Source organism: Papaver somniferum, chromosome 7 (assembly GCF_003573695.1).
Source record: "Papaver somniferum cultivar HN1 chromosome 7, ASM357369v1, whole genome shotgun sequence".
Classification (NCBI taxonomy): domain Eukaryota; kingdom Viridiplantae; phylum Streptophyta; class Magnoliopsida; order Ranunculales; family Papaveraceae; genus Papaver; species Papaver somniferum.
The window spans coordinates 214,090,944-214,117,296 of NC_039364.1; the positions used below are offsets into that span (position 1 = coordinate 214,090,944).

At 36.3% G+C, this 26,353-nt stretch overlaps 1 protein-coding gene and 1 pseudogene across 1 annotated transcript; both read left to right on the forward strand.

Annotated features, from left to right (window-relative positions):
- Positions 1-1,935: 1,935 nt before the first annotated feature.
- Positions 1,936-18,106, forward strand: LOC113295911 (annotated as a pseudogene).
- A 1,476-nt stretch (positions 18,107-19,582) lies between these two features.
- On the forward strand, positions 19,583-24,536 carry LOC113299524. The gene is made up of 3 exons (XM_026548550.1): positions 19,583-21,287; positions 22,046-22,485; positions 22,745-24,536. The coding sequence occupies exons 1-3, from the start codon at positions 19,812-19,814 to the stop codon at positions 24,228-24,230; spliced, it is 3,402 nt and encodes a 1,133-aa protein (XP_026404335.1). The 5' UTR covers positions 19,583-19,811; the 3' UTR covers positions 24,231-24,536.
- Positions 24,537-26,353: the final 1,817 nt, after the last annotated feature.

Below are 26,353 nucleotides of genomic sequence, written 5' to 3' on the forward strand. Positions count from 1 at the left end.
AATCATTTGACATTTACATAACCTTGTGCTAATTAAATGATTATAGATACTTCTAGACATGAACCAAATCAAGACAACTATAAACATATACTTTTAGATAAAGAAGGGAAACTTACCTATATTGGTAAATTGATAACTCCAAACTTCATTAGATCCTTATTCAGTATCTTCTAATGTACTTAGAACCAATAATTTATTGGAATAGGAATTAGTCAATGGAACCTAGAGCTAAAATTTTTGGATCATAGGTGTAGAAATCCATACATGATTTGTGTTTCATTTCATAATGTTTCGAACATCTAAAACTACTTGAAATTTTCAGGTTTATTAGAAGTAAACTATATTTTCAATCAACAATCAGTATAGTACACTTAGAAACACAGATTAGAGTTACCATCTTTGTTTTTATAGTTACAACCTAGGGAAAATATATAGGAACATAATTAGAAAACTGAACAAAAGTTCTTGTATCTAGAGATGACAGAAATATTAGTACTTAGGAATTTTGATCCGTCTTTAAGTTTGAATTTTTAAGCTTATAGCTAACATAACTAGAGAATCCTTAGCATCTAAAGAGAATGATTATATTTTATTATAATATAAGTAAGTAATTGAAAGATTTTACATGCACCTATTAGAGATATTGTTGGCCATAATATAGCTTTCATGAGATTATTCTTTGACAAAATTTAGTAAATTTAAGATTGATAGAAGCACCAAAAATATAGAGTTAAATATTCCTCATAGAGTATCGAGTATAGAATTGGGTATATGTCGTGTCATAGACTATACTCTATAAAATAAATTGTGTATTAAAAAAATACTTTTCCTTCTCAATTAATCCTTAAATCAATTATATATTACTTCGAACTCATTTGAAATGAGTTGAATTTCACATTTTTGTAAGTATGGACAATGCTTACATTGAGAGGTAGATTGATCCAATTTTCGAGGACGAAAATTATATATAAGGTGGGTAGAATGTAGTGAACCGCAATCTCATCAACGTTATTAGATCGGTCAAGAGACGATTTAGTCATTAGTGACTCGATTAATTAAATATGAAGGATAGTTAGTATATACTCATCAAACAATAATTTGGTAATGAAACTAGTACCATTAAATAGATCTCGAAAAGATGTGAAATAGACTACCTGAACATGTCGTTCAGATATCATACAAAAAAGAAATCATCCAAATTGTTCGAAGGGAAAAATCGTCATTTTATATATAATGCTATTAGGGAAACCAAGTGTTATCTTTGTGCACCCGTCTGCCCAAATCCAGTCTTCTGGGTTCTGTAGTAATTCTTCATTGGTTTTAACAAACCAACTCGATAGAGAAAATCGTTTCTCTTATTTTCTTATTTTCTCTTTTTTCTTATATGTTCTTCTTCCTTTCTCTCTGTCGAAACCGATTCGTAGGATATGAGCTTGATTGCGTGTGAGTGATCCTTAGAGAAAGTGGTAACTGGTTGAATCGAGGGAAAGGTGATGGTGTCAAAGCTGATTGAGTCTAGTGAGAGGAAGAAAGTGATATTGTTGTAAATCGAGGTTAGGGTTTGTTCTTGAGATGAAGAAAATAAAGAGAAGATGTTAAATCAGTTGAGAACCCTGGTAATTCATGGTGGTGCTATTAAACTCCAGGGTTGATTCAAACTCAGGAAGTTGAAGGAAAGGTAAATTTAGGGTTTGTGTTCTCCTTTCCAGATCTTGTGAAATCGATGTTAATTGATTCAAATTTTAGATGGGTTTGTTCTTAATTAAGGTGGGGATAGTTGTATAAGATTCAATATTATGTTCTTTAGCGGATCAAATCAGAAAATAAGGTTCATTCTAAGTTAGGGTTTGTTTGATATTGAACGGTCTTGTAGTGGAAGAATTGGATTCAGGTGAAAGGGGTTGTGTGATTTAACTTATAAAATTGCAGGGGGTAATGGCTAATGAGGATAAGGTTTTGAGGGATGAGGAGATGTATGGTAGTATGGCTGTGGTGCTGTTTGCAATTGAGCTAGGAATGCAACCATCAATGCTGGTAATGCTTTTGATTTCAGGCATATTTAGTGTTGCACCATGATGGCGCAACATAGCCAATTGGCCTGGGCAATGGCCTTGGCCAACCTCTATTCACTTTATTTGGCCTGGATGATTCATCTCACTCAGTCCATCTGACTGAGTCGAATCTGTCTTATTCTGTCTGACTCAGTTATTTGACTTAGTCCACTCTCATTTGACCTAACTTTGACTTGACTTTGAACTTTGACAAGTTGATTGACTGGACTGTTAGATGACCTAGTTTGTCCAGTCGTTGACTATTAACTTTCGTCGTTAGTTTGACTACCAGTTGAACGTATTGTTAGTTGACCAATGATCTTTCCGGTCATTTGTAGACTTTCCGGCGACCTTTCCGACCGATTTCTGTCCATTCTTCATACTTCTTAAAAAGGCGAGGGTACCCAAATGTACCTCAAGCTAAAACTTTTCCTACCTATAAGTCCTTTCTCCGAAAATGATTGTCTATGGACTGAGTCGATACAATACAACTAATCGGTTCACACTTCGTGTGATTGTAAATGGATACGAGATCGAGACAATACAACAACGAAGTATGTTTACTTGATACAAAGGTTCGGACTTAACCAAACACAATAGGATTGCTTATCAAGTAAATAGGAATTAATGTTTGTGTAATTTACTTTAATTATAATAAAACAATTATAATGCGGAAAATAAAAGTAAATGACACAGCAAGATTTTGTTAACGAGGAAACTGCAAATGCAGAAAAACCCCGGGACCTAGTCCAGAATTGAATACTCTCAGGATTAAGCCGCTACACAAAATTACACCTAACTTTGTATAGTTGAGACCAAGTAACTAACCCTATAGTTCACTTAGTTCCGTATGTATTCCCACGCCTCCGACCTATGAATAAGTCACGTACTTGGAACAATCCCTTTGGTTTGTATTCCAAACAGTAAAGGAACAATAAATCTGTTTGGTATCAACTCTATTCAACCAAGTGATATGAGTTGGACAAAGGCTCTTCCGTTTATCTCAACATAAAGTCCTTCGTCGGGTCTAGATCTATCTTATATTTAATCACCCTAAGTAATCTTTTAAGATTAAGACAACAACACCTTTAATCCGAAGAACCGTGTTGATGCCGATCTACTCAATTAATCAATCCAATCTACCACAAGGATAAACCGATTATTAATTGGATTCTCTTTTACCGAAACAAGTATTGTGTACACCAAAGATTATAAAACCCAAGTCATATTTTCAATATCTTCTTTGTCTTCAAATCTTCTTAAATCTTCAATAAAAACCTGCACACAATCACTTGAATCTCTTGTGATCAATCACGCACAGAACTGAGTCTGTTAACAATGGATTATCACAAGATCGTCTTTAGAACTAACAACAGTCTAAAGATCCCTGCCGAAACTCTGAACTAGTTTGAGTGAATCTTATATCAGAAGAGAAGATTCTCAAGAATAAACAAACTAGGTGCAATCAGATTTCAACCACTGTTAGTCAATCAAATCAATCGAAAACAAAGATAAACCGCAATTATCTAGTTTCCCACCAACGGGTCGCGCTAGAGCTTCTCAAAGACAAAAGAGGAAGTCTGTTGTTACGAAGGATTAGTTTGCTAGAAAGGAAAACTTCATGTATTTATATACAAGGAAGTTTGGACACCAAGGAATTTCCAAAACCGGAAATATTCTCAAGATATTCATAAATGCACAGATTCGGTTTTCATAATTCCTGGAAATGCTCTGTCCAAAAATAACAATCGAAATCTCTTGGAAAATATAATTAGTAAATGCACATTACCAATTCTGTAACTTCCATACAAATGAAATTAATAACCTTAATTAAAAGATTCTTAACTTATTTGTGTTTCGATTTTGGGATTCTCTTCCCTTAGCCGTTAAGGAATATCTTTGAGCAATTATAGAAATAAACATTCTCAGCACATGTTCAAAGTTTGTCGACATCTTAACTTTGTAAGTTCTCTTTCACACTTATAACCTTGAAACCGATTTGCCACACTTCCAAACAAGTTTAGAATTGGTTCACCTGACTTTCAAGAACTATGTGATTGATCAAACCAACATTCAATTACAATCATGGGTTTACGGTTCTACCAAAACAAGTTTCGGTTCTACCTCCATGTGAATACTATGCATAGTCACACTAGCTTCCCAAAAGATTCGGTTGACTAGGTACTAGGATCGGTTCCCCACATATATATGGTATCTAACTTATATGTGTTGCACATGTTCACAGGATCGGTTCCCCCTTTTGCTGTAAACCTTGTTGCACCCCATACAAGGATCGGTTCCCCTTGATGTACTGCACCCCTTACAAGGATCGGTTCCCCCTTTCCCATACTAGGATCGGTTCCCCCTTCCCTTACAAGGATCGGTTCCCTTTCCCTAAGGCAGACATGATCCGATCATACAAAGGTGATTACTTATGATTGGTTTTACTAATAAAAGTTATATCAATACAAAAGTCAGGCCTTTGTGAATAGTTCTACCAAAAACACAACAAGTTTTCAGCGTTTCTACTTTATCACACATATTGGCTGTTCATAAGATATACAATGAATAACAAAACCAATAACACCTGGCAATTTCCTTTTCGGTTCAAAAAACAAGTTTATGAACTTACTTCCTTAGAACACATGTAAATATTTTTCCCTAGGATGAAATCCTCACCTCATACCCATACATAATGACAATAGCATTCAAATGATTGTGGCGATGTCTTATCTACAAAGTTTAATGGTTAAGCAATAAACCTCGTATTGTATTCCTTAATACTATGTCTATATAGAGTTCAAATATGCTTCGCAGTTATGTTTTCAATATGCACGACTTGAAATATACGTTAGGGAATGAAACAGTTCAAGTCAAATATCACTAACCTCAAGTGGAAGGATGATTGTTGTCATTGTAGCTCATTTCTTCTTCACATCTTCAAGTCTTCGCAATACTTGTAATGTCTCATATCCTAATACTTTCAAGCTAACCTATACGAAATTTAACTCTAGTACATAATCAAGCGACTCTTAACATGAGTTTTGATTCACTAAAATATGACAACCAAACTTGACATACCAACGCTTGGTGGGTTCAACCGAGCCATGCTCTAACAATCTCCCCCTTTGTCAATTTTAGTGACAAAACTCTTACATCATATGGATAAACAAATTACAATAATTCATTACAATCCGCTTGATTCCTGATTCAACAGCACAGTGAAACTGCTTACATTCAATCCTTGAAAATGTCGTTGTTGACATTATAATAACAAAGAAAATACTCCCCCTAAGGAAGATAGGTAGATATTCAATCCACGCGTCTTTGTTATACCAATCTATATGACATGTTACTCCCCCTTAGTCTGTGCTTTCACTCTTTGTTAGATAAAACATTCAAGTACCAATGTTCTTTTCCTTAGTGATACCAATTAATATAAAATCAATGCCAATATCACTTGTTTACTCCATATATTTCTCCCCCTTTTTGTCACAAAAATGACAAAGAAACGAAAAAATAAAGGACAACACGAAAAGAATCTTACAAATCTCAGAATAGACTTGCAAACATGTAGAGTTAGGCACGAGGGTTCCACACATCATGTTCTGATAACTAATATCAAAACCGAAACTACAAGTAGTCTTATTTTGATATGTTACCAAGGAAACAATTTTTCCCATTTAGTTTAGCAAACCAAAAATAACTAATCACATTAGTTCCTTTGCTAAACCGATTGTTCAAAAACAACCGCTTAATTTGATAAGCCAAAATAAAGAATAAACTCCATTTTTCTCATCAGGTTCTAATTATCCATAAACTTAGACCTTTCAATTTTTAAACAAACCAAATACTAGGTTAGTTAACTAGTATTTCTTTGTTTAGGCATTCGATTAGACTTGAATAACCGAAACCTCACTTTGATAAGACAAACTAAGATCAGAATTAACTTAGTTTCTTATCCGGAATCGAATTGGACTAAACAACTCATCCCGTACACATATTATTTCGTTAATCCATAAATAATTCATACAAACCAAAATAAATCAACTTGCATAATTATTCACCTCAACCGGAAGCAATTGAAACAACAATATACATTATAAGCATCGTAATTGCACCGTAATTTTGTAAGCCTAAGTGATTGATACCATACAAAAGCAAGATAACAATAGTTTTTCTAAACCGGAACCAATTGAATCACACACACATCAATTGTACCGAAATTTTGTAAGCCTAAACGATTGATATCACACAATAAAGCAAGATAACAATAGTTTTTCTTAACAGGAACCAATTGAAACACACATCATGGAATAAATATCAATTGAACCTAAATTTCGTTAAGCAAAAGCAACAATATATATAATATAAACTCAGGATTTTCTTAAACAGGAAAAAAATTAACTAACAAGATTGTTACCTCAAATTTCGCATCCACTTCTCCAATATGATTGCATCTTCGTCCAGGGAGAATTGATATCGAAATATCACCACGTTGTCATCCTTATGCGTGAACAAAAGAATAACAACATACCTAAACCTTTACCAGAGAAAGCTTGAAAACCGGTTTTAACAATTGCAAGCAAAAGTTGAAAACCGTCGAAACACATATGCTTTTATGCTAAACCAAAACCGATTCAACATATTGTGACTTTTTCACATATTGTTTCTATTAGAACCCCTCATAATCCTTTCATAAAGCCTACCTACTAGGGCTAGAACTTAATCCCGCTAAATCAAAAAGTCACCCAAACCATGAGGGTTCACAATATATGAGATCGAATATTAAGGTAGTAAAACCGAAATCAAACATCCCATAAACCAATTTGAAATACACCATAAATATTCAACATAAAATCAAGTATTTCAATTACCTCAATCTTATAAGAAATTGAATTATCAAAACAACGCAAAAATAATGAGGTCGTTCCGAGTTCGGACGAAGAAGTTATGTGCACAACAGTTTTACACTTCTTCGTAAGGGGACCTCTCACTAGGATCGGTTCCCTTACCATGACATGGTACTAGGATCGGTTCCCTAGGAGGTACTATGATCGGTTCCCATGTGTTACTTGTGACAGATCATAATACTAAACTGTTTTCGACATAACTTTTGCATACGATGTCCGAATTCAGTGATTTTTGGCTCGTTTTAACCATAAAAACAAGAGATACACATATATGATCAGTAGATATCAACATCATAAACTCACAATTACCGTTTCTATAAAAATCTCAAATATAGAAAGATAAGGTATGGGTATATAAGAAAAGCAATCTCTCCAAAGATGTTAATTAGTCATATAATAATCGAGAGATCATGTGCTCAGTTTTTCATGTGCTTCCTCACCTTTAAAAATATTGAGCACTAAGGTGAGCATGCACATTCTAACACAACTAGGTTGTGTTAAGTTGATCCTTGTCTTGTTCGTCACGAGTGACTACGAAAGAATCATCATTCTTGACCTCTTGCTTGGTTTGTTTTCTCTTGTTCCATATCTTGTTTTTCTTCTTTGACTTGTGATGTAGAGTGTCATTATCACAACCTTTACTAGTACAAGAGATTTCAGACATAATGTCTTTCTTTAGCCTTTCAAGAAGACTCTTGTAATTATTGTCACCAACAATTAACAGCTGAGAGTCATTCTTGTGACTAACTTTTGGTCCCTTCTTGGCTATGGAGGACTTAGGGACCCATTTAGAGTTGGGTTTCGCAGGAGCAGCTTTCTCCTTCATAATACCATTAGGATCATTGTCCTTTTGAATACTTTGCGAAACACCCTTTCTCCAATTTGGAACATCAGATCTTGTTTTTGCATTTAAAAAGTCATCTCTCTTTCTATAATTGGGTCCTTTATGAAATGACCTTGTCGAGTGATATGCAAAATTTGAACTATCATTATAATAATTTTTTTGCCTAAACTTAGGACAATACCGATCTGATTTCTTATGAGGAGAAAACTTAGCCAATCCGTTTGACACAATAGAAAGCGCATTTTGCATCGTACGAAATTTGCATCCCCATTGTAAGTGTCCGTTATTACCACAATAATAACAATGCTTAGTATAAATATACGAAGTATGAGTTTTAATGTTACCTTTTTTTGGATCCTCTTGCATTGGAGCTCGACGAGTTTTCTTCTTCTTCTTATCCTTGTTCAACGTTGTTGCTTTCTTGACATTAGAAGAAGTGCTCTCTTTGATTGCTGCTGGTTGAACACTATTCTTAGAGACTTTTCTTCTTTACACGAAATATGAGCATCTTTGTCATCAATGGAAGCCTCTGGTTGAGAAGAATTAGTAGCTTTAACAAATTTTAATTCTTTGTTAATATTTGAAGCATCTATTCCCTTATAGACCAATCTTCGTGTATCACGATGATTTCTACTTGCTTCTAACATTGAGGTTAAATTGTTTGAGCTAGCATTGAACTTTTTAAGGTCCAAATTTTCTTCTTCCAACATCTTGAATTTATCAAGAGTACTAGCTAGATCAGCCTCAAGGCATTTTTCTCGTAAGAGATATACACCTTCTTTCTCTTCGAAACTCTTTTGTTGAGAGTTAATCCTTGCATCAGATTCAGCAAGTTTTTCTTCAAGACCCTGTATTTGTTGAGAAGTATCCTCCCTAAACTTCTTGTGATTTTGATTCACCCTTTCACTTTCACTTTTAAACGCTTTAAAAACATCCTGATTTTTCTCAAATACCTTCTTGTAAATAAGCATTTATTGTGAGTATTCTTCTTTCAGCAAGTTATGCTCCTCATTGAGATTTTCAAACTTTAAAGTTAACTCTCGTTCTCTTTCATATGTTGAAAGAAGATCATTAGAACAAATAAGTAATTGTTTGCTCAATTCCTTTAGTTCAGATATTTTTACACTTGATCTTTCATCAGAAATCTCCGGTATAGAACTCAAAGATATCTTGTTATCAAAAAGACATTTTTCAAAGTCTGAATCATTGATTTCGAATACAGGGCTTAACTTAGTCTCATCTAGAGAACAATCAGACTTATTCTCAAAAGAGTAAGTAGAACTTGATGAAAAAACTTCTTTTAAGCATTTCTTAAAGTCAAAACTTTCAACGTCTTGCGATACGTTAAATGAGCCTTTCTTAAGTCTTCGCTCTCGCTTAACTTTGCCTTGGCCCATTATCTTATAGGTTGGATCGCATCAAACACAGATTGTTAGATCTTTTCGTGTTTGCCTGCTCTGATACCAATTGAAAAGGCGATGGTACCCAAATATACCTCAAGCTAAAACTTTTCCTACCTATAAGTCCTTTCTACGAAAGTTATTATCTATGGACTGAGTCGAGACAATACAACTAATCGGTTCACACTTCGTGTGATTGTCTATGGATACGAGATCGAGACAATACAACAACGAAGTATGTTTACTTGATACAAAGGTTCGGACTTAACCAAACACAATAGGATTGCTTATCAAGTAAATAGGAATTAATGTTTGTGTAATTTACTTTAATTATAATAAAACAATTATAATGCGGAAAATAAAAGTAAATGACACAGCAAGATTTTGTTAACGAGGAAACTGCAAATGCAGAAAAACCCCGGGACCTAGTCCAGAATTGAATACTCTCAGGATTAAGCCGCTACACAAAATTACACCTAACTTTGTATAGTTGAGACCAAGTAACTAACCCTATAGTTCACTTAGTTCCGTATGTATTCCCACGCCTCCGACCTATGAATAAGTCACGTACTTGGAACAATCCCTTTGGTTCGTATTCCAAACAATAAAGGAACAAGAAATCTGTTTGGTATCAACTCTATTAACCCAAGTGATATGAGTTGGACAAAGTCTCTTCCGTTTATCTCAACATAAACTCCTTCGTCGGGTCTAGATCTATCGTATGTTTAATCACCCTAAGGTAATCGTTTAAGATTAAGCCAACAACACCTTTAATCTGAAGAACCATGTTGATGCCGATCTACTCAATTAATCAATCCAATCTACCACAAGGATAAACCAATTATTAATTGGATCCTATTTTACCGAAACAAGTATTGTGTACACCAAAGATTATAAAACCCAAGTCAGATCTTCAATATATTCTTTGTCTTCAAATCTTCTTAAATCTTCAATAAAAACCTGCACACAATCACTTGAATCTCTTGTGATCAATTACGCACAGAACGGAGTCTGTAAACAATGGATTATCACAAGATCGTCTTGATAGGCTTTTAAGAGTGTAAGAAAATAAGACAATGAAGAAGCCTACTTGTTAACCGCAAGTGCACGGTGTCGATTGTATACAGGGAAAATACGGGTCATTTCCACAGGGACTTGGGTGTGAGTTGAGGCTTTCCTAAGCTAAGCTAGTTCTCTAAGCTAAGCAGTGGCAGTGAACTAATGAATCAATGATTGTGACAGTGGCAGTGATAGTGACAGTGGAAGTTAAACAAAGGCAGTGAGCCTAAGGCAGTGAACTAGTGGTGAAGTAAAATGCAAGACTGTAAAAGTAAGAGCAACAACAACAAAAAGAGGCAATAACACAGGAAGTGATAAAGAAACAAAGAAACAGTGAAACAATGACAAACAAACCAAGGAAGTGAGCCAAGGGCAGTGATAAAAGATTACAAAGGCAGGTCCTCCAGCTATGTTCTTGTCCCTTGTTAGTTATCAGTCAGCTTCTAGGCTTTCTGAATAACTAGATGACAGTTGCGGTTCAAAGCCGGCTGTTCATCTAAGGGTTGGTCTAGAAAGGAGGCTAAAGGCACTAAGATGAATTCTAAACCTTGTGATAGTTGGGGCTCTCACACTGCAACTACCCGCAGAGAAGCTTGCTTAGTGTTTTAACAACCTAAAAGGATATTCAATCCTAGACAATTCAAGCACAACAAGATCAAAGCATGGATAGGATAAAAACAATTGAAATTTACAACATCATTTAAAATAAAAACTAACCCTTGAGGCACTGGCTATTCCAGTCCTCTTGGGTGAAGCACTGGCTAGTCCAGGCATGCCCTATACAACACCCCAAGACTCTAATTTATAGTCAATTACAATTCCCCCAAAATATCCCCAAAAGCCCCAAATCAGTAAAATTAGGGTTTGCTTAAAAATACAAATTAACCTCACCTAATTCTATGAATTCACTCAGTAGCTCTCACCCATGCTTCCAATTCATACATACAATCATTAAAACATAAAATCCCCAAAAATCCAAAATTAGGGTTTTATCAAAAATTGAATTAGCCCTTACCTAATCTCTGAAAACTCTTGAGTATGTCGACCCATGCTTCCTTATGGTCTCCTGATGCTTCCCACACCTTCAATTGCGTTTCTAGCTCACTAATTTCATCAACCCCTAAAACTAGGGTTTCAGTGGGAAGAATAGGTTGAGGGGTTGATGTAATGAGTGGCTAGGGGATAGGAGAATGATGGAGTGTAGTGGTGGCGGTATAGGCAGAGCAGGTGGTGGTGGTATAGGCAGAGCAGGTGGTGGTGATGGCGGACATGGGTTTTCTCTGCAGACGGTGAGGGAGGAGGTGGAGGAGAAGAGATCGATGGATTTAGGTTTAGGGATCGTTTGTTTTGGGGTATAGATATTAGGTACTAGGGTGTTGTGCGGGATCATCAATATTTGATGTTTTGTAAGGGGAATCCGTTGGATGAAAAGATGAAGGAATGATCCAACGGCGTGATGGAGATGGGTGTGGAAAGACCGTTGGATCTGAGATACATCAAAACTGACGGTCCAAGATGGAGTTAGGTGCTATAGTGTTAGACAGGAACATCAAAGCTCGATGTACTCTGATGTAACGACCGTTAGATGATGAAATGGATCCAATCTGACGGTTAAGAGGGGAAACGGGTTTGGGTATTGATTTTAGGCTTAGAAAATGGGTTTTGGGCTTAAACAATCTTGAGCCCACTTCTTCTTTAAGAACAATTTCTTCCTTTGTGAGCCCATTTTCATCCTTGAGTCTTCCATACCGCATTCTGCACTTCTTTTCCTCTAGAGTTTCCGCCGGCTTTCTCCGTGTCTTTGCACTTTTCGCTCCGCAACTCATCTAGTCTTTATTTATTACCTAAAAATGAAAAATTAATTAATAAAAATATTTATTCTTGAAAACAAAGAAAATACAGAATATGGGATAAAATGTAGAATTAATGCACAAAAGATGAGTTAAATGCCAAGAAAAATATATAGAAATATGCACTTTTTAGCACTCATCACGTCTTTAGAACTAACAAAATTCTAAAGATCCATGTCTAAACTCTGAACTAGTTTGAGTGAATCTTATATCAGAAGAGAAGATTCTCAAGAATAAACAAGCTAGGTGCAATCAGATTTCAACCACCGTTAGTCAATCGAAAACAAAGATAAACCGCAATTATCTAGTTTCCCACCAACGGGTCGCGCTAGAGCTTCTCAATCCCAAAGAAGACTTTAAAACGAGCGGTCGTAAGAGATTTCACCTAATTAGATTACTTTCCTCTCCGATAGGCGGCTACACCAGTAACAAAGACAAAAGAGGAAGTCTGTTGTTACGAAGGATTAGTTTGCTAGAAAGGCAAACTTCGTGTATTTATATACAAGGAAGTTTGGACACCAAGGAATTTCCAATATTCTCAAGATATTCGTAAATGCACAGATTCGGTTTTCATAATTCCTGGAAATGCTTTGTCCAAAAATAACAATCGAAATCTCTTGGAAAATATAATTAGTAAATGCACATTACCAATTCTGTAATTTCCATACAAATGAAATTAATAACCTTAATTAAAAGATTTTTAACTTATTTGTGTTTCGATCTTGGGATTCTCTTCCCTTAGCCGTTAAGGAATATATTTGAACAATTATAGAAATAAACATTCTCAGCACGTGTTCAAAGTTTGTCGACATCTTAACTTTGTAAGTTCTCTTTCACACTTACAACCTTGAAACCGATTTGCCACACTTCCAAAAAAGTTTAAAATTGGTTCATCTGACTTTCAAGAACTATGTGATTGATCAAACCAACATTCAATCATAATCATGGGTTTACGGTTCTACCAAAACAAGTTTCGGTTCTACCTCCATGTGAGTACTACGCATAGTCACACTAGCTTCCCAAAAGATTCGGTTGACTAGGTACTAGGATCGGTTCCCCACATATATATGGTATCCAACTTATATGTGTTGCACATGTTCACAGGATCGGTTCCCCTTTCTGTTGTAAACCTTGCTGCACCCCATACAAGGATCGGTTCCCCTTGATGTACTGCACCCCTTACAAGGATCGGTTCCCCCTTTCCCATACTAGGATCGGTCCCCTTTCCCTTACAAGGATCGGTTCCCTTTCCCTAAGGCAGACATAATCCGATCTTACCAAGGTGATTACTTAAGATTGGTTTTACTAATAAAAGTTATACCAATACAAAAGTCAGGCCTTTGTGAATAGTTCTACCAAAAACATAACAAGTTGTGAGCGGTTCTACTTTATCACACATATTGGTTGTTCATAAGATATGCAATGAATAACAAAACCAATAACACCTGGAAATTTCCTTTTCGGTTCACAAAATAAGTTTATGAACTTACTTCCTTAGAACACATGTAAACATTATTCCCTAGGATGAATTCCTCACCTCATACCCATACATAATCACAATAGCATTCAAATGATTATGGCGATGTCTTATCTACAAAGTTTAATGGTTAAGTAATAAACCTCGTATTGTATTCCTTAATACTATGTCTATCTAGAGTTCAAATATGCTTCGCAATTATGTTTTCAATATGCACGACTTGAAAGATACGTTAGAGAATGAAACAGTTCAAGTCAAATATCACTAACCTCAAGCGGAAGGATGATTTTTGTCGTTGTAGCTCCTTGCTTCTTCACATCTTCAAGTCTTCACAATACTTGTAATGTCTCATATCCTAATACTTTCAAGCTAACCTATGTGAAGTTTAACTCTAGTACATAATCAAGCGACTCTTAACATGAGTTTTGATTCACTAAAATATGACAACCAAACTTGACATACCAACGCTTGGTGGGTTCAACCGAGCCATGCTCTAACACTTCTCTAAATGACCAATTTGGTCATAAACTTATAAATGGAAATTATAGAGGAAGAGATAGTGGAAAACCAGAAAGAATATTGGGGAGAACAAAGGATATCGAAAGACCATTTATGTATCATTGTCATGTTGATTCAGATGGTAATTACACGTTCAAGATGATGACAATGATGATAATGACGGGGATAAGAAATTGTAGAATGGGAATCTTGAAGTTCGGCTGGTTTTCTTACAAAACAGGAAGGAACTTGTAACCTTATTGTAATCATTAAGTTTACTTTATCTGCGATCATGGTGAAATCCTTACTTCTCTGTGAGCATGTTTGTATGTAATTGAATAAGTATGTTGTGTGATATGCGTTGTGTGATTCCATGCGAAGAGTGTATGTATTTCCCCATAGCTCTTAGCTAAGTTAAGTAGGGTGGTATGTCATCCGTAGGTAATAGTATCTTAGTAGGGCGGTACGCCATCCGTCTTTATATTATTAATTTTTATTGCTTATTCTGATAGTAGGGCGGTACGTCATCCGTCGGTAATAGTATCTTAGTAGGGCGGTACGCCATCCGTTCTGATATTATATATACTATTTTATTTTGGGAAAATCACTCGTATATATATTATGCTTGATTGTTCAGTCTTAGTAGTATGACTGTGTTACTATGGTCATTATTTGGAGACCCTGGTCTATGAATAATGATTGGACCTTGGTGAACTTGTTGTGTGGGGTCATATCATAGTAATCAAAACCTTATTATATATTCTAGACTTAGAAGGTGGCATTAGAATTTATGAGGTGTACGCATTCCACGATAATAATTTATGGTACCTGGATTCATGCTGTCATTTGATACTGGAGTTATTCCTAGCATCTTCTTCTATTTTGAGTGAGACGAGGTTAGGAAAACATATGTTTAGGTTGTTTAACTCATTTCTCGTAGATCCATCCGGTGGTGTATCTTTCAAAAATATTGCAAGTGGACACAATATCTGGGGAAAAGAGTTGAAGTAATCTTCTGCTTTGTGTTGTGTGTTAAAGATGTTTTATCGTTTTTCTTTAGTAGAACTGTGAAGTATGTTAGTGATTACTTGGATGTTATAATGGTATCCACTGACCCAGCGACCCCCTCCCCCCCTCCTTGGGATGATGTGCTCACTCGTTCCCACTTCAGTATTTTCAGTTATCGGAAGAGATGACGAGCGTGAAGATATTTGTTTCCGTAATTTAAATCTTTAGCAAATTAAGATTGATACACATCTTTTACATATATGTATTTCTTGTTAAACTTCAAAACAAAACACTACTATATTCAGATCACCCGAGAGATTCTCATTTATAAGTTATCAAAGAGATTGGGTTAATTTAGTTCACTTTATGTAATTACGATTCTCAAATCTATATTTTAGACTTGTTACTTCAATTAAGATGTAATCATATTAGCTAAGCAGGTTTAAGAGTTGGGGCGTGACAAGTAAGATGGTGTCTTTAAATCCTTCATTTGTCTTTATGTGAATTTACACTTGGGTTTAGAGGTGCTTTCCAAACCGTATGTGACCCTGGATTTGTAAACGGTTTGATTTCCTCACCATAACTCTAGCTCTGACGCTTCTCGTAAACCTAGTTCATATATGGTTGGGATGATACGATTCCAACCATAAACATGACATGATTGGTGCTATCTTCCCAGTTATACGGTTGGGTTTGTAGCATTTCCTAACTGTGGGTACTTCTGGATCTTCACTTCAAAAGTGTCTTCTTAAGCTTCAACTCTTCTTTCTTGTGCTGGAATAAATCATTTTCTCTTCTTAGCTCTTTCAACCCTGGTTCCATTGACTTTGGATGATTCACCTAAATAAATAAATAAAATAAAAAACATGAGTAATTCAAGGATAATATGCAAGAAATCTAATCAAAAAAAGTATGGAATTGACACTCGAAAATGTGAATTATGCACTTATCAATGAGGCACAACAATATGAATGAATTAGAAAACCAATAATTGAATCAATTCTCGTGGCAGTATTGAAGTTGATATCCGTTTACAAGAGGATGAAAAAGTCCAATTTGTTACCGCCATTATGTGGACAATATGGAAACTAAATTTACTAAGTGGTGTACAACAATTCAAACATTAGAGCAAATATAATCATTTTCCAATTAAGTCAAGAAACATACGACACAATTGGGACATTAATTAATATGCCTCCTACTCCTATGTACCCTATTCCCCTATTTTTTTACTCTTGAAAATATTGTTGATGCATATTATCATAAATATGGTTTATCGGTTGGTATTGGTTAGGCCTGTAATTAAATAACAAAATATTCGATATTTGTCTGAGTCCATACCGAAAATTAAGGATATATTATGAAGTTTCAGATACCAGGTACGAATATAAATAATTTCTCTTTACTATTACCCTATAGGATAATAATCCGATATCCGATAACATAAATATTTGTATCTAAAAATACTATTATGAGTTAAATTTAGCTAATTCTTTTACATGTTTTGATGATTTTGCTCGCAAAGAAATGAAGGAATGACAAATTCATCAAAACAATTTGGTGTTATAATTTTTGAATCACGAGAAGAAGAAGTGATTAAACACGCACATCCAAATAAGATGTTTTATCTTTTCTTATATACTTTTCGAATAATTGTCGGATTAACGAATTCGGATATGAAAATGATTTTTTTTTATCCGTCAGATAATTATCGAATACGAATATCCGGTAAAAACAAAAGGATTTGGATACGGGCAACTATTATCCGTTCCGTTAAGTACCGTTAACAACCCTAGTATTAGCATATTAGCCTATAATCATGCACACGATTTTGTGGCAGCAAGAACTTACCCGACAAATATGACATATGAATCAAGTAGAATCTTGTGCAATGTGGTAGAGTACAACTCGGTTGAACCCACATACACCGGTATATTAAGTTTTGAGGTGCCAAATTTACATGTTAAAACATATCTTGAGTTATTTTTGAAGATTGCTCTGTTTATATTAGGTTAAAGTTAGGTAATAGTCATAGGATAAATCACATCAACTTGTTAGTTCAGTTATCCAAGCAGATTGAAGAAGACTTGTAGACAATAGAATACACTATCACATCTATGGAGGGTTTCACCATCAATAACGTTAGTAACGTGAAAATTGAGTTGTAGTTTCTATCTATCTATCTATCTATCTATCTATCTATCTATCTATATGTCGAAGATATACTCACTTTCCGGATCAATACCTATTGCAATGAATATACATTCTTATTTTACTCGCGGAGAAATTGTGTCTATAATTTATCGGGATAACCTTGACCATTAACTAGGTCAAAGTGTTGAAGGAACTAGAGATGAGTTAATTTACACATATATGATTGCGCTAAATGTTGATTTTAACAACTGATTGCAGAGTTGATCATTCGGCCCTTTCAATTCATAGATGTGAATCTCGGACCTAGCTTCCATTATTTCCAAAGAATTTCTTAATGGACAATAACTTGTAGTTGTTCGTTGTAAAGAGATATGTCTTTCTGGTGATCTTGTTCATCAGAAAATAAATTATTTTCTTTTCTAAGGAATAAGATGAAGACTGAATCTTCTCATGGCCCTATTCATTTCAAGGCTTCTGCTAAGATCCTTTGGAGGACTATCTATGGTATAATTTCACACAAGACAAAGCATAGGGCTGCGACACTCGCTGGGTTTAAGGCTTATGAGGATATACCACCCCTTTATGACAAGATTAAAAGAATGTCCATCTGTGATGCTCATAAGGTCTCGACTTCGACCTGGACATTAATACTGCATGTTGGGAAGACTTTCATCCGAGGTTGGATCGAGTCATGCCGATACCATCAAGGAACTCGAAGAGAAGATAAATGCGAGATCCCAGGTAAATTATGAGCGTAAAAAGTAGTTGACCAAGTTGAATCTCAGGGCCGAGAAAATTGCTTAAGAACAACTAGGTGCACAACTAGAAATTCTAGCTCTTGTTAAGTACTAGATCGTATAGTAGTTTATTTTTCAAAGTGACAATTTTGAGGATTTTGGCACCTGCTGTTTACTTTATTTCTTAAAATTCATTTAATTATTTTCTATTGCTTTATTTTATCTTACCAAAAAAAAATGTTGGTTTTGAAACCACTCTTTGGTTTCGAAACCACGTTGTTCTGAGAGTCTCGTGGCACTATCAGATTTTGTAATAAAGCTACAAATGCACTTGTTACTAAATACTTGCGCTTTCAGAATGGGATATATGGTCCTTATTTACAAGATTCATAAGAAAAGCCATGCCCAATTTTAAAGTAATATAAATAACCAAAGAAAAAAAGGTTAAATAGAAATAACATAACATACAACGGTAATTATACGCCAACTAGTGCTACACAAAACCCGACCCTCTTAACCGAGCACGCCGTATCCGATAAACAAGTGGGTTTTTAAACCGAACCCTCCCGTAGATTGTTGGTTATGAGAATAAAAACCCGCTATAATTGGGTTGATTATGATTCTAAACCCGTCCGAACCCACCTGAAAAAACCAGTAAATCGAAATGGCTCATAATGCATACCAAAGAAACAACTTTGTTTCGTACATCTATTATACATAATGAAGAAAATCTAAGCAACGACCTACTTTTGAACCAACGAATCTTTGCAGACAGATATTTCCATTTAACACTTCCAACGGGCAAATATTATCGCTTCCAAACCACAACTCCACCTATTGTCTAACAGTTAGTTTGTTCCACTCATATTGCACATTAGGCCAAGCCAAACTGTATTACTGTTTAACAAGTGCTCAAGCACATAACAAATAACACGGGCAGACAATAAAAGAAAATATCAATGACCCGATCCATCTTACATGTCTACATACATAATGAGTTCGTCAATATCATCAAGAAAGCAAACGCTGTAAATGTGATAAGCGTGACTATGAACCGGGTTAAAGCGGATTTAAATACGAAACCGACCGGCCCGTAGCAGATGGGTTAAAACCCGAACAGAAAATTAAGCAGGCGGGATTGGTTATGAAAATAAAAACTCGCTATAATCGGGTTGGTAGTTGGTATTAGATGAAACCCGTCCCAATCCATGTGCAACTCTAACACCAACCAACAAAATACCGTTTAACACTTTGGATTCCAGAATTAATTTCCTTTTTTATTTTTCTTCCGCAAAAATGAAATGCGTTAAAGAAAATACAAAAGTTTACAAGTTTCGTGGAGTAAAATCCGAAATCTCTACGATGCTTGCTATATTAATCGGCCAAAGAGGCGTATAATCTTCTTTTAGGCAATCAGCAAAGCTTCTCTTTGCGAAAGAAGAAAAAAGTCAACAAGAATTATTACTAATTGACTATCCGTATTCACCAGGTCAGGTGATAAGTAGTTTTGTTTTATTCACCTACTCCAACGTCAAAACTATACATTAAAAAAGTTAATTTTCTTTTGTAATTACAACATGAAGTACACAAACTAAAATTTGTGTTTTGTAATTCTGGAAAAACAAACAAACGTTCTTCTCCTTCTTTCTCTTCCTAACCCAATGATGGTTGATCTTAATTCTGAAATTAGGGCATTGATTCACAGCCCCTTTAGTCTTCATCACCATAATCTGTAGTTTTTTTTTTCTTTTTTCCTTCAGGGATTTGTAATCCGTGTACGAGAAAAATTAGGGTTTTGAGCTGAAATTTGTGTAGTAGACATGGAAAAGCCACCTTTAAAGCAGCTAACGACACAAGAATGGGAGAATTTGATGGAAGATTTTCAATCAGGAATCAATTCACGTATAGAGAAATGGGTATCTCAGTATTCTTCCTTTTCTTCTATTTTGGAACTTATATTATCAACTCTTTTACGAAAAGATATTTCAATCAAACTTCAACTGATTGTTTTTCTTGAAGAGGCATATAAATTGATAATTCCTAAAAATGAATATGAAATTGGGATTGGTAGAATTATTGAAACACTTCGTGCTGTTATACAAGCTCCTGTTGATGGGATCTCAATAACTTATTCATTAAAAGAACAATTGATGATTTCTGTAACTTCGGTAATTATCTCAATCGATGGTTTAAACAACGTGGTTCATCATTTAGAGAGTTTGATTGAATTGTTATTGACTGTTATTAATAGACCTAATCATGGGTTGGATCGGCAGACTAGAGCTGTAGCTTGTGAATGTTTAAGGGAGTTAGAGAGAGAATATCCCTGTATACTTGCGGATATTTCTGGTCATATATGGAATTTATGTCAAAGCGAGAGAACTCATGCTTCACAGAGTTACATTCTTTTATTGACATCCGTGATTCATGATTTAGTGATTTCGAAAATGAACGGTTCGATTATCGGTACATCAGTTCCTCTTGTTCCTTTTAATGTTCCACAATCAGTAATAGCTAGTTCTGGTTCAAATAATACTGATTCTTCTACTACAAGTGCTACTACGGTTTCGAATTCTAAAGAGCTTCGTAGAGTAATGGCATTTTTGTTGGAACACCCACATGTCTTAACTCCTTGCGCATTGATGGAATTCATGTCGATGATAATGCCAATAGCAGTGGCATTGGATTTGCAGGCTTCACTTTTGAAGGTTCAATTCTCTGGCTTGCTTTACTCGTACGATCCCATGCTTTGCCATGTTGTTCTTATGCTGTATTCGCGTTTCTCAGATGCATTTGATGGCCAAGAAGCCGAAATTGCTCGTCGTTTGATGCTAATTTCCAAAGAAGCTCATCATTATTTGATTTTCCGTTTGCTTGCTCTTCACTGGTTGTTAGGGTTCATTAATCTTCCTTCTGTGAAGAGAGAAGCAATTAGGAAGAGTTCAGTGGTTTCTATGAGCTCAAGTTTTTACCCGACGGTATTTGATCCGCTAGCACTGAAATCAATGAAACTGGACATGCTTGCCTATTGCGCTATATGCGTTGATAATTCAGTATCACAAAAGTCTGAAGGAGTATCTAATACGAAGGTTAAAAAAGAAGTTTCTGTTGTGAAGCTCTTAGAAGATGGACTTGTCTCTGTTTCATCATTCAAATGGTTGCCATCTTGGAGCACAGAAACTACAGTGGCCTTTCGTACTTTTCATAAGTTCTTGATTGGAGCCATGCCTCATTCTGCGTCCAATGATTCCACCGCGGAAGCACTCATGGAATCCACTATCTTTCAAACATTGCAGGTATTACGAAACTCTCCCCCTAAACTAGAACCATGAACATAATTATTGCTATAAGTTTCTTTCACCAGCAAATAGGCATTATGTTCCACTAGAAACAAGTCTACTCGAGGCCTCTTATAATATTATTATTTTCTTGTTTAAATATCCTTGGCGATTATCACCCTAAGGGCCTAAACTCGAGGAAAAAAATGGCACTATGGAAATAAATGTGATTTTCAATATTGCTTATAAAGTGTCCTCTGCCAACTGGCCAGTATGGCTTAGTAGTCAGCACTTGTAACCACGTGTATGTGCATAGCGTCTATGCCACTGAATACCTCCAAATTCTTCCCGATCACTGTTCATGACCCATCTGATCCGTCACCCACTTATTTGTTTCTTTGCAAAAGTAAATAAGGTAGCTTCTCTACATATGATTCTCATAAACTTAATGTGAAGGGTATATTTTTTAAACAAAGTGCCAAGCTGCTTATATAACAGAAGAGCAAAGGTCTTTAGTGGTGGAGGGGAGCATCTGGTCTATCTGGACATGTATATGGTCCATATTTGTTATAATATCTTGAACCCAAGCGCTGACTGGTTTAGAATAGCCTTCGAGTCATGTGTCTATTGTTTTATGTTACCTGATATTCTGTAGTTTTGGTTCTCTATAACTGGTATCTTAGATTCGTAGGCATCTCTTGAAAATTCAGCTCATGAAGGATTCTCTGTATTTGCTGCTTCTGTACAGTTATGAACATCCCTTTGTTACTGTGCAGAGGACACTAGTGGACATGGCACTGGAGTATCGAGGATTGGTTCCAATCTCTGTTGCTTTCCTCGACCGTCTGTTGGGATGTCATTCACATCGTTGGTTGGGGGAGCGTCTTCTCCAGACATTTGATGAGCATTTACTTCCAAAGGTCACCATAAATTATCAGTTGGCTTCTTACTTCCCAATTTTCAATAGGATTGCTGAGAACCATTCCGTACCTCCTAGTCAGTTACTCGAGCTGCTTACTGAATTCCTTGTTGTCCTTGTTGAGAAACATGGTCCTGACACAGGATTGAATTCATGGTCTCTTGGAAATAAGGTTCTCTGTATTTGTAGGACCATGCTCATGCACCACCGCAGTTCAAGGGTTTTTCTTATACTTTCTCGCCTCCTTACATTCACTTGCCTGTACTTTCCTGATTTGGAAATTCGCGATAATGCCAGGTATGATGAGAGAATTAATTCTTATAATAATGATAATAATTATTCCGCTTTCCCGGTTATTTAAGGAGGGTACTTCTAGACCTAGTTCACTTGTTTCCCAAAACTCACCTGCATGAGGTGAAAGTCTGATGATTTTCCTCTATCTTACAGTTTTAAGTGAAAAACGGAAAAATAAAAAAAATAGATTATAAAATAAAGAAAAGCAACTTTGTTCGGTTTTTTTATTCTGTCCTTACTAATGGAGCTGTTTCGTTTTCAGGATCTATCTTCGGATGCTTATGTGTATACCTGGTAAAAAGCTTAGGCACATTTTAAACCTCGAGGAACAAGTTCCTGGCATTTCACCGTCCCCTCACATGTTTTCTGGTCAGTCTCCTCGAGCTTCTGAAGATGTCAACAAGTCGAGGAATATCTCTTCGTACATTCATCTTGAACGCATAACCCCTCTTCTTGTCAGACAAACATGGTCTCTATCTTTAGCTATGATGGACAATGAAAATAATCAACTCCTTGTTTTAGAGGGCATCAGTGACAGTAAACCTGTAGACAGAGAAGCAGATTTGGACAGCAGTTCCGAGGTACAGGTTCTGGAAAGTGACCGGATGGATATGCCCCGAGAACCATTACGTGTCATGGATTCAAAGGTTTCAGAGATCTTAGAGATATTACGGCTGCATTTTTCGTGTATTCCTGATTTTCGGCATATGGCAGGTTTTAAGATTACAATTCCTTGTACCCTCAGATTCGAGTCCGAACCCTTTAATTGTATCTGGGGAGTTGGCTTACCTGCTACAAGTTTAGATGAAGTGGATGCTCTACCTGCCATATATGCAACCATTATCACATTCGCTTCTTCAGCACCATATGGGTCTATTCCGTCATTCCATATACCTTTCTTGCTTGGTGGAACCAAGTTAGATACCGATTATACATCCAGGAAAAGTGATTACCTTGCTATTGTGCCTCTAGAAAATGGGTCTGATGAACGGGAAACCTTTAGGGCTTCCGTAACCATCGAATTGGAACCTAGAGAACCAATGCCGGGTCTGGTTGATGTTGCCATTGAAGCAAATGCAGAGAATGGTCAGATCATTCGAGGTCAGCTTCAGAGTATTACAGTTGGTATCGAGGACATGTTTCTCAAGGCTAGAATACCGTCGGATATCCCTGAAGAAGCATTTGCAGATTACTACTCTGACTTGTTCAATGCATTATGGGAAGCATGTGATAGCTCTTCAAATACTGGTCGGGAAACTTTTCCTCTAATGGGAGGAAAAGGGGTTGCTGCAATTAATGGGACCCGTTCAGTCAAGCTTCTAGAGGTGTCTGCCGCATTGCTCGTTGATGCTGTTGAACGTCATTTGGCGCCCTTTATTGTAAGTGTGGTTGGTGACCCTCTGATAAGTGCAGTAAGAGACGGTGGCGTCATTAAGGATGTCATTTGGAAAGAAGGGTTACATTCCGCTGTTGATGAAAATACTGAGATGAAGAATTTTGATTTAGGCCCACTTCAACTTAAGTACATTGATGATGATGCCGATGAGGAAAATTGCACGCACTATCAAATGGACATCAAGAAAAGAAATATGGGATGCTTTTTTGTTCTCATATTTCTTCCGCCAAGATTCCATCTACTTTTCCAGATGGAAGTGGGTGATGCATCAACATTAGTTCGAATTAGGACTGATCATTGGCCCTGTCTAGCTTATATAGATGATTATCTGGAAGCATTGTTTTTAAAATGAAAGAAATTTCATTTGTGATATCCTCTCTTGTATCTGGTACACTGGATTGGCTTCTCGTCAAACCCTTGATCATCCAGCTCTCCCGTTGTTGATGGTATGTTTCGCCCAACCCATCTTGCATAATATTTTTTCCTCCCAAATTGTTTTTGTATTGGGGAATTTGATTTATTTATTTTTGCCTTGGTTCCCCTCATTCAGAATAATACAGTTTTGTTGTAAATAACACCTTTATAAGAGTGAGTCTGTTAATCTTGTATTGTATCCATTCATTTTGATATGACAAATGAGAAGAAAGAGCACGTTTTAAGGCTACTCTTAGTTGCTGATGAATTTGTTTACTTGTGACCTGTTCTTTTTCAAGAGGGTCTTCTCTCTGTGCATGGAAAACCTTTTTCTTTCCTCAACAACACCGTATATTCGGGTTAGGCCCTGCAGTTCTACAGGGGTGACTGGTGACCTCCATCAAGCACTCAAGTCTTTGGGCCTAGTGGTCTAGAGACCTATAAAGTATAAAGTGAGGAAAATAGTTCCTTGCTGTATTTCGAGACTTCTGTTTCCGTAGCTGTCCACATAGTAACGAGGGGAAAAAAAATGATGTTAAAATAATTAATACCAGATATCAACAATGGTTGCCGGTTTCCCATCAAATAAGATTATCAACCATGACTGTCGTTACCTTACAGCAGTCACAGGGACAAACATGATTATCAGCTTAGGTCGATCACCTTGTTCAACACCCGCGTGTGTTACCTAAGGTCTCTTTAGCAGCTTAACTTACCTGTTGGGTTATGCCGTTTTGAAATACTCACTTCACCAGATGCCTTCTGGACAGTGGCGGAGCCAGACTTTGAGAATGAAGGGGACTAAAAAATAATTCTACACACACTGGTGGACTAAATATAAAACTCAGGTGGGCTAAATGTAAAATATATTACAAAATCAAGGATATTTTTACGGTTTTGGTGATTTTAGGGGGTGCTGGATGTCTTCCAGAAAACTCGCTGCTCTGTGCCATGAATGGTGGTCACAGCGGAGACAGTAGCACTTGGACATTTGAGAGGTGTGTGAATGAATATTGTTTTGCACTAAGGCAAATCCTTACGTTACAGAATCCTTCTTCAAAACTGCTCTTAGATTTTGTTACGACAATAAACGCTAACTAAAGCACGAAAAATATATGGCAGTAGACTTCGAGGTAGAAATAACGTGGCATATTGTTAGCGTACCCTATTGTTAGCGTTCCCAATAGTGAAGTGCAAAGATTACCCAAAATTGAAGTCAGTGGCCTGGCCAATGAAGTTGCATAGTCCGACGATGTAGCGTCATTACGGCCAAGACAAGAAAGGCTACTTAGCACATGCAATACTATGCGATAGTGTTGCATATCCTTGATTCAGAGTTGGCCCAACTCAAGGAAGGAATTATAGATACAATACAAGTCATGGAATGAATTTGGCATTGGCCTAAGCATTAGCCAAGGCTTGGTCAATGCATATGCAACAATGGCGTTGCAAATGCGCTATTGATGATTATTGCTCAGCAAAAAGAATGCAAGTGAATGCATACGAAGTATGAAGTTGAACTAAGTAAGGCAAGACTTAATTGGTATGATATTTGGATGTTGGCATCCAAATAAGCTAAGTGCATGCCGAGAAAAATGTAGCGCAACCATCGCCGAGTTTGGTAGAGGCCAAATTGGATGAAGTGCAACTGTTGTTGTATTTGGCAGAGGCCAAGTTGAGTGAAGCGCAACCATTGCCGAACATTGGCATGGGCCAAGTTTAGTGCAGCTCAATGATTGTCGGATTCGAGTTCAAGCTGTCAGTTTCGAGTGTGTGTGCATCACACGCATGCCAGAGCAAAGGAGTTGGATTGAGACGGTTATAAATAGGCCTGTCAATATATGTCCAATATCCGGAATCCGTTTCCGATTATTCGAAATCCTATAGGATTTTATCCGTTTTATCGGATATCGGATAAAAATATTTATCGGATATTTCTTCCTTAACCTATCGATATCGGATTGGGCTATATCTGTTTGGATAATATCCGATAGAATTAGGGGTATAATTGTAATTTTGTCAATTCAATCGATTATCAGTCAATTCAGTCGAGAACCGAGT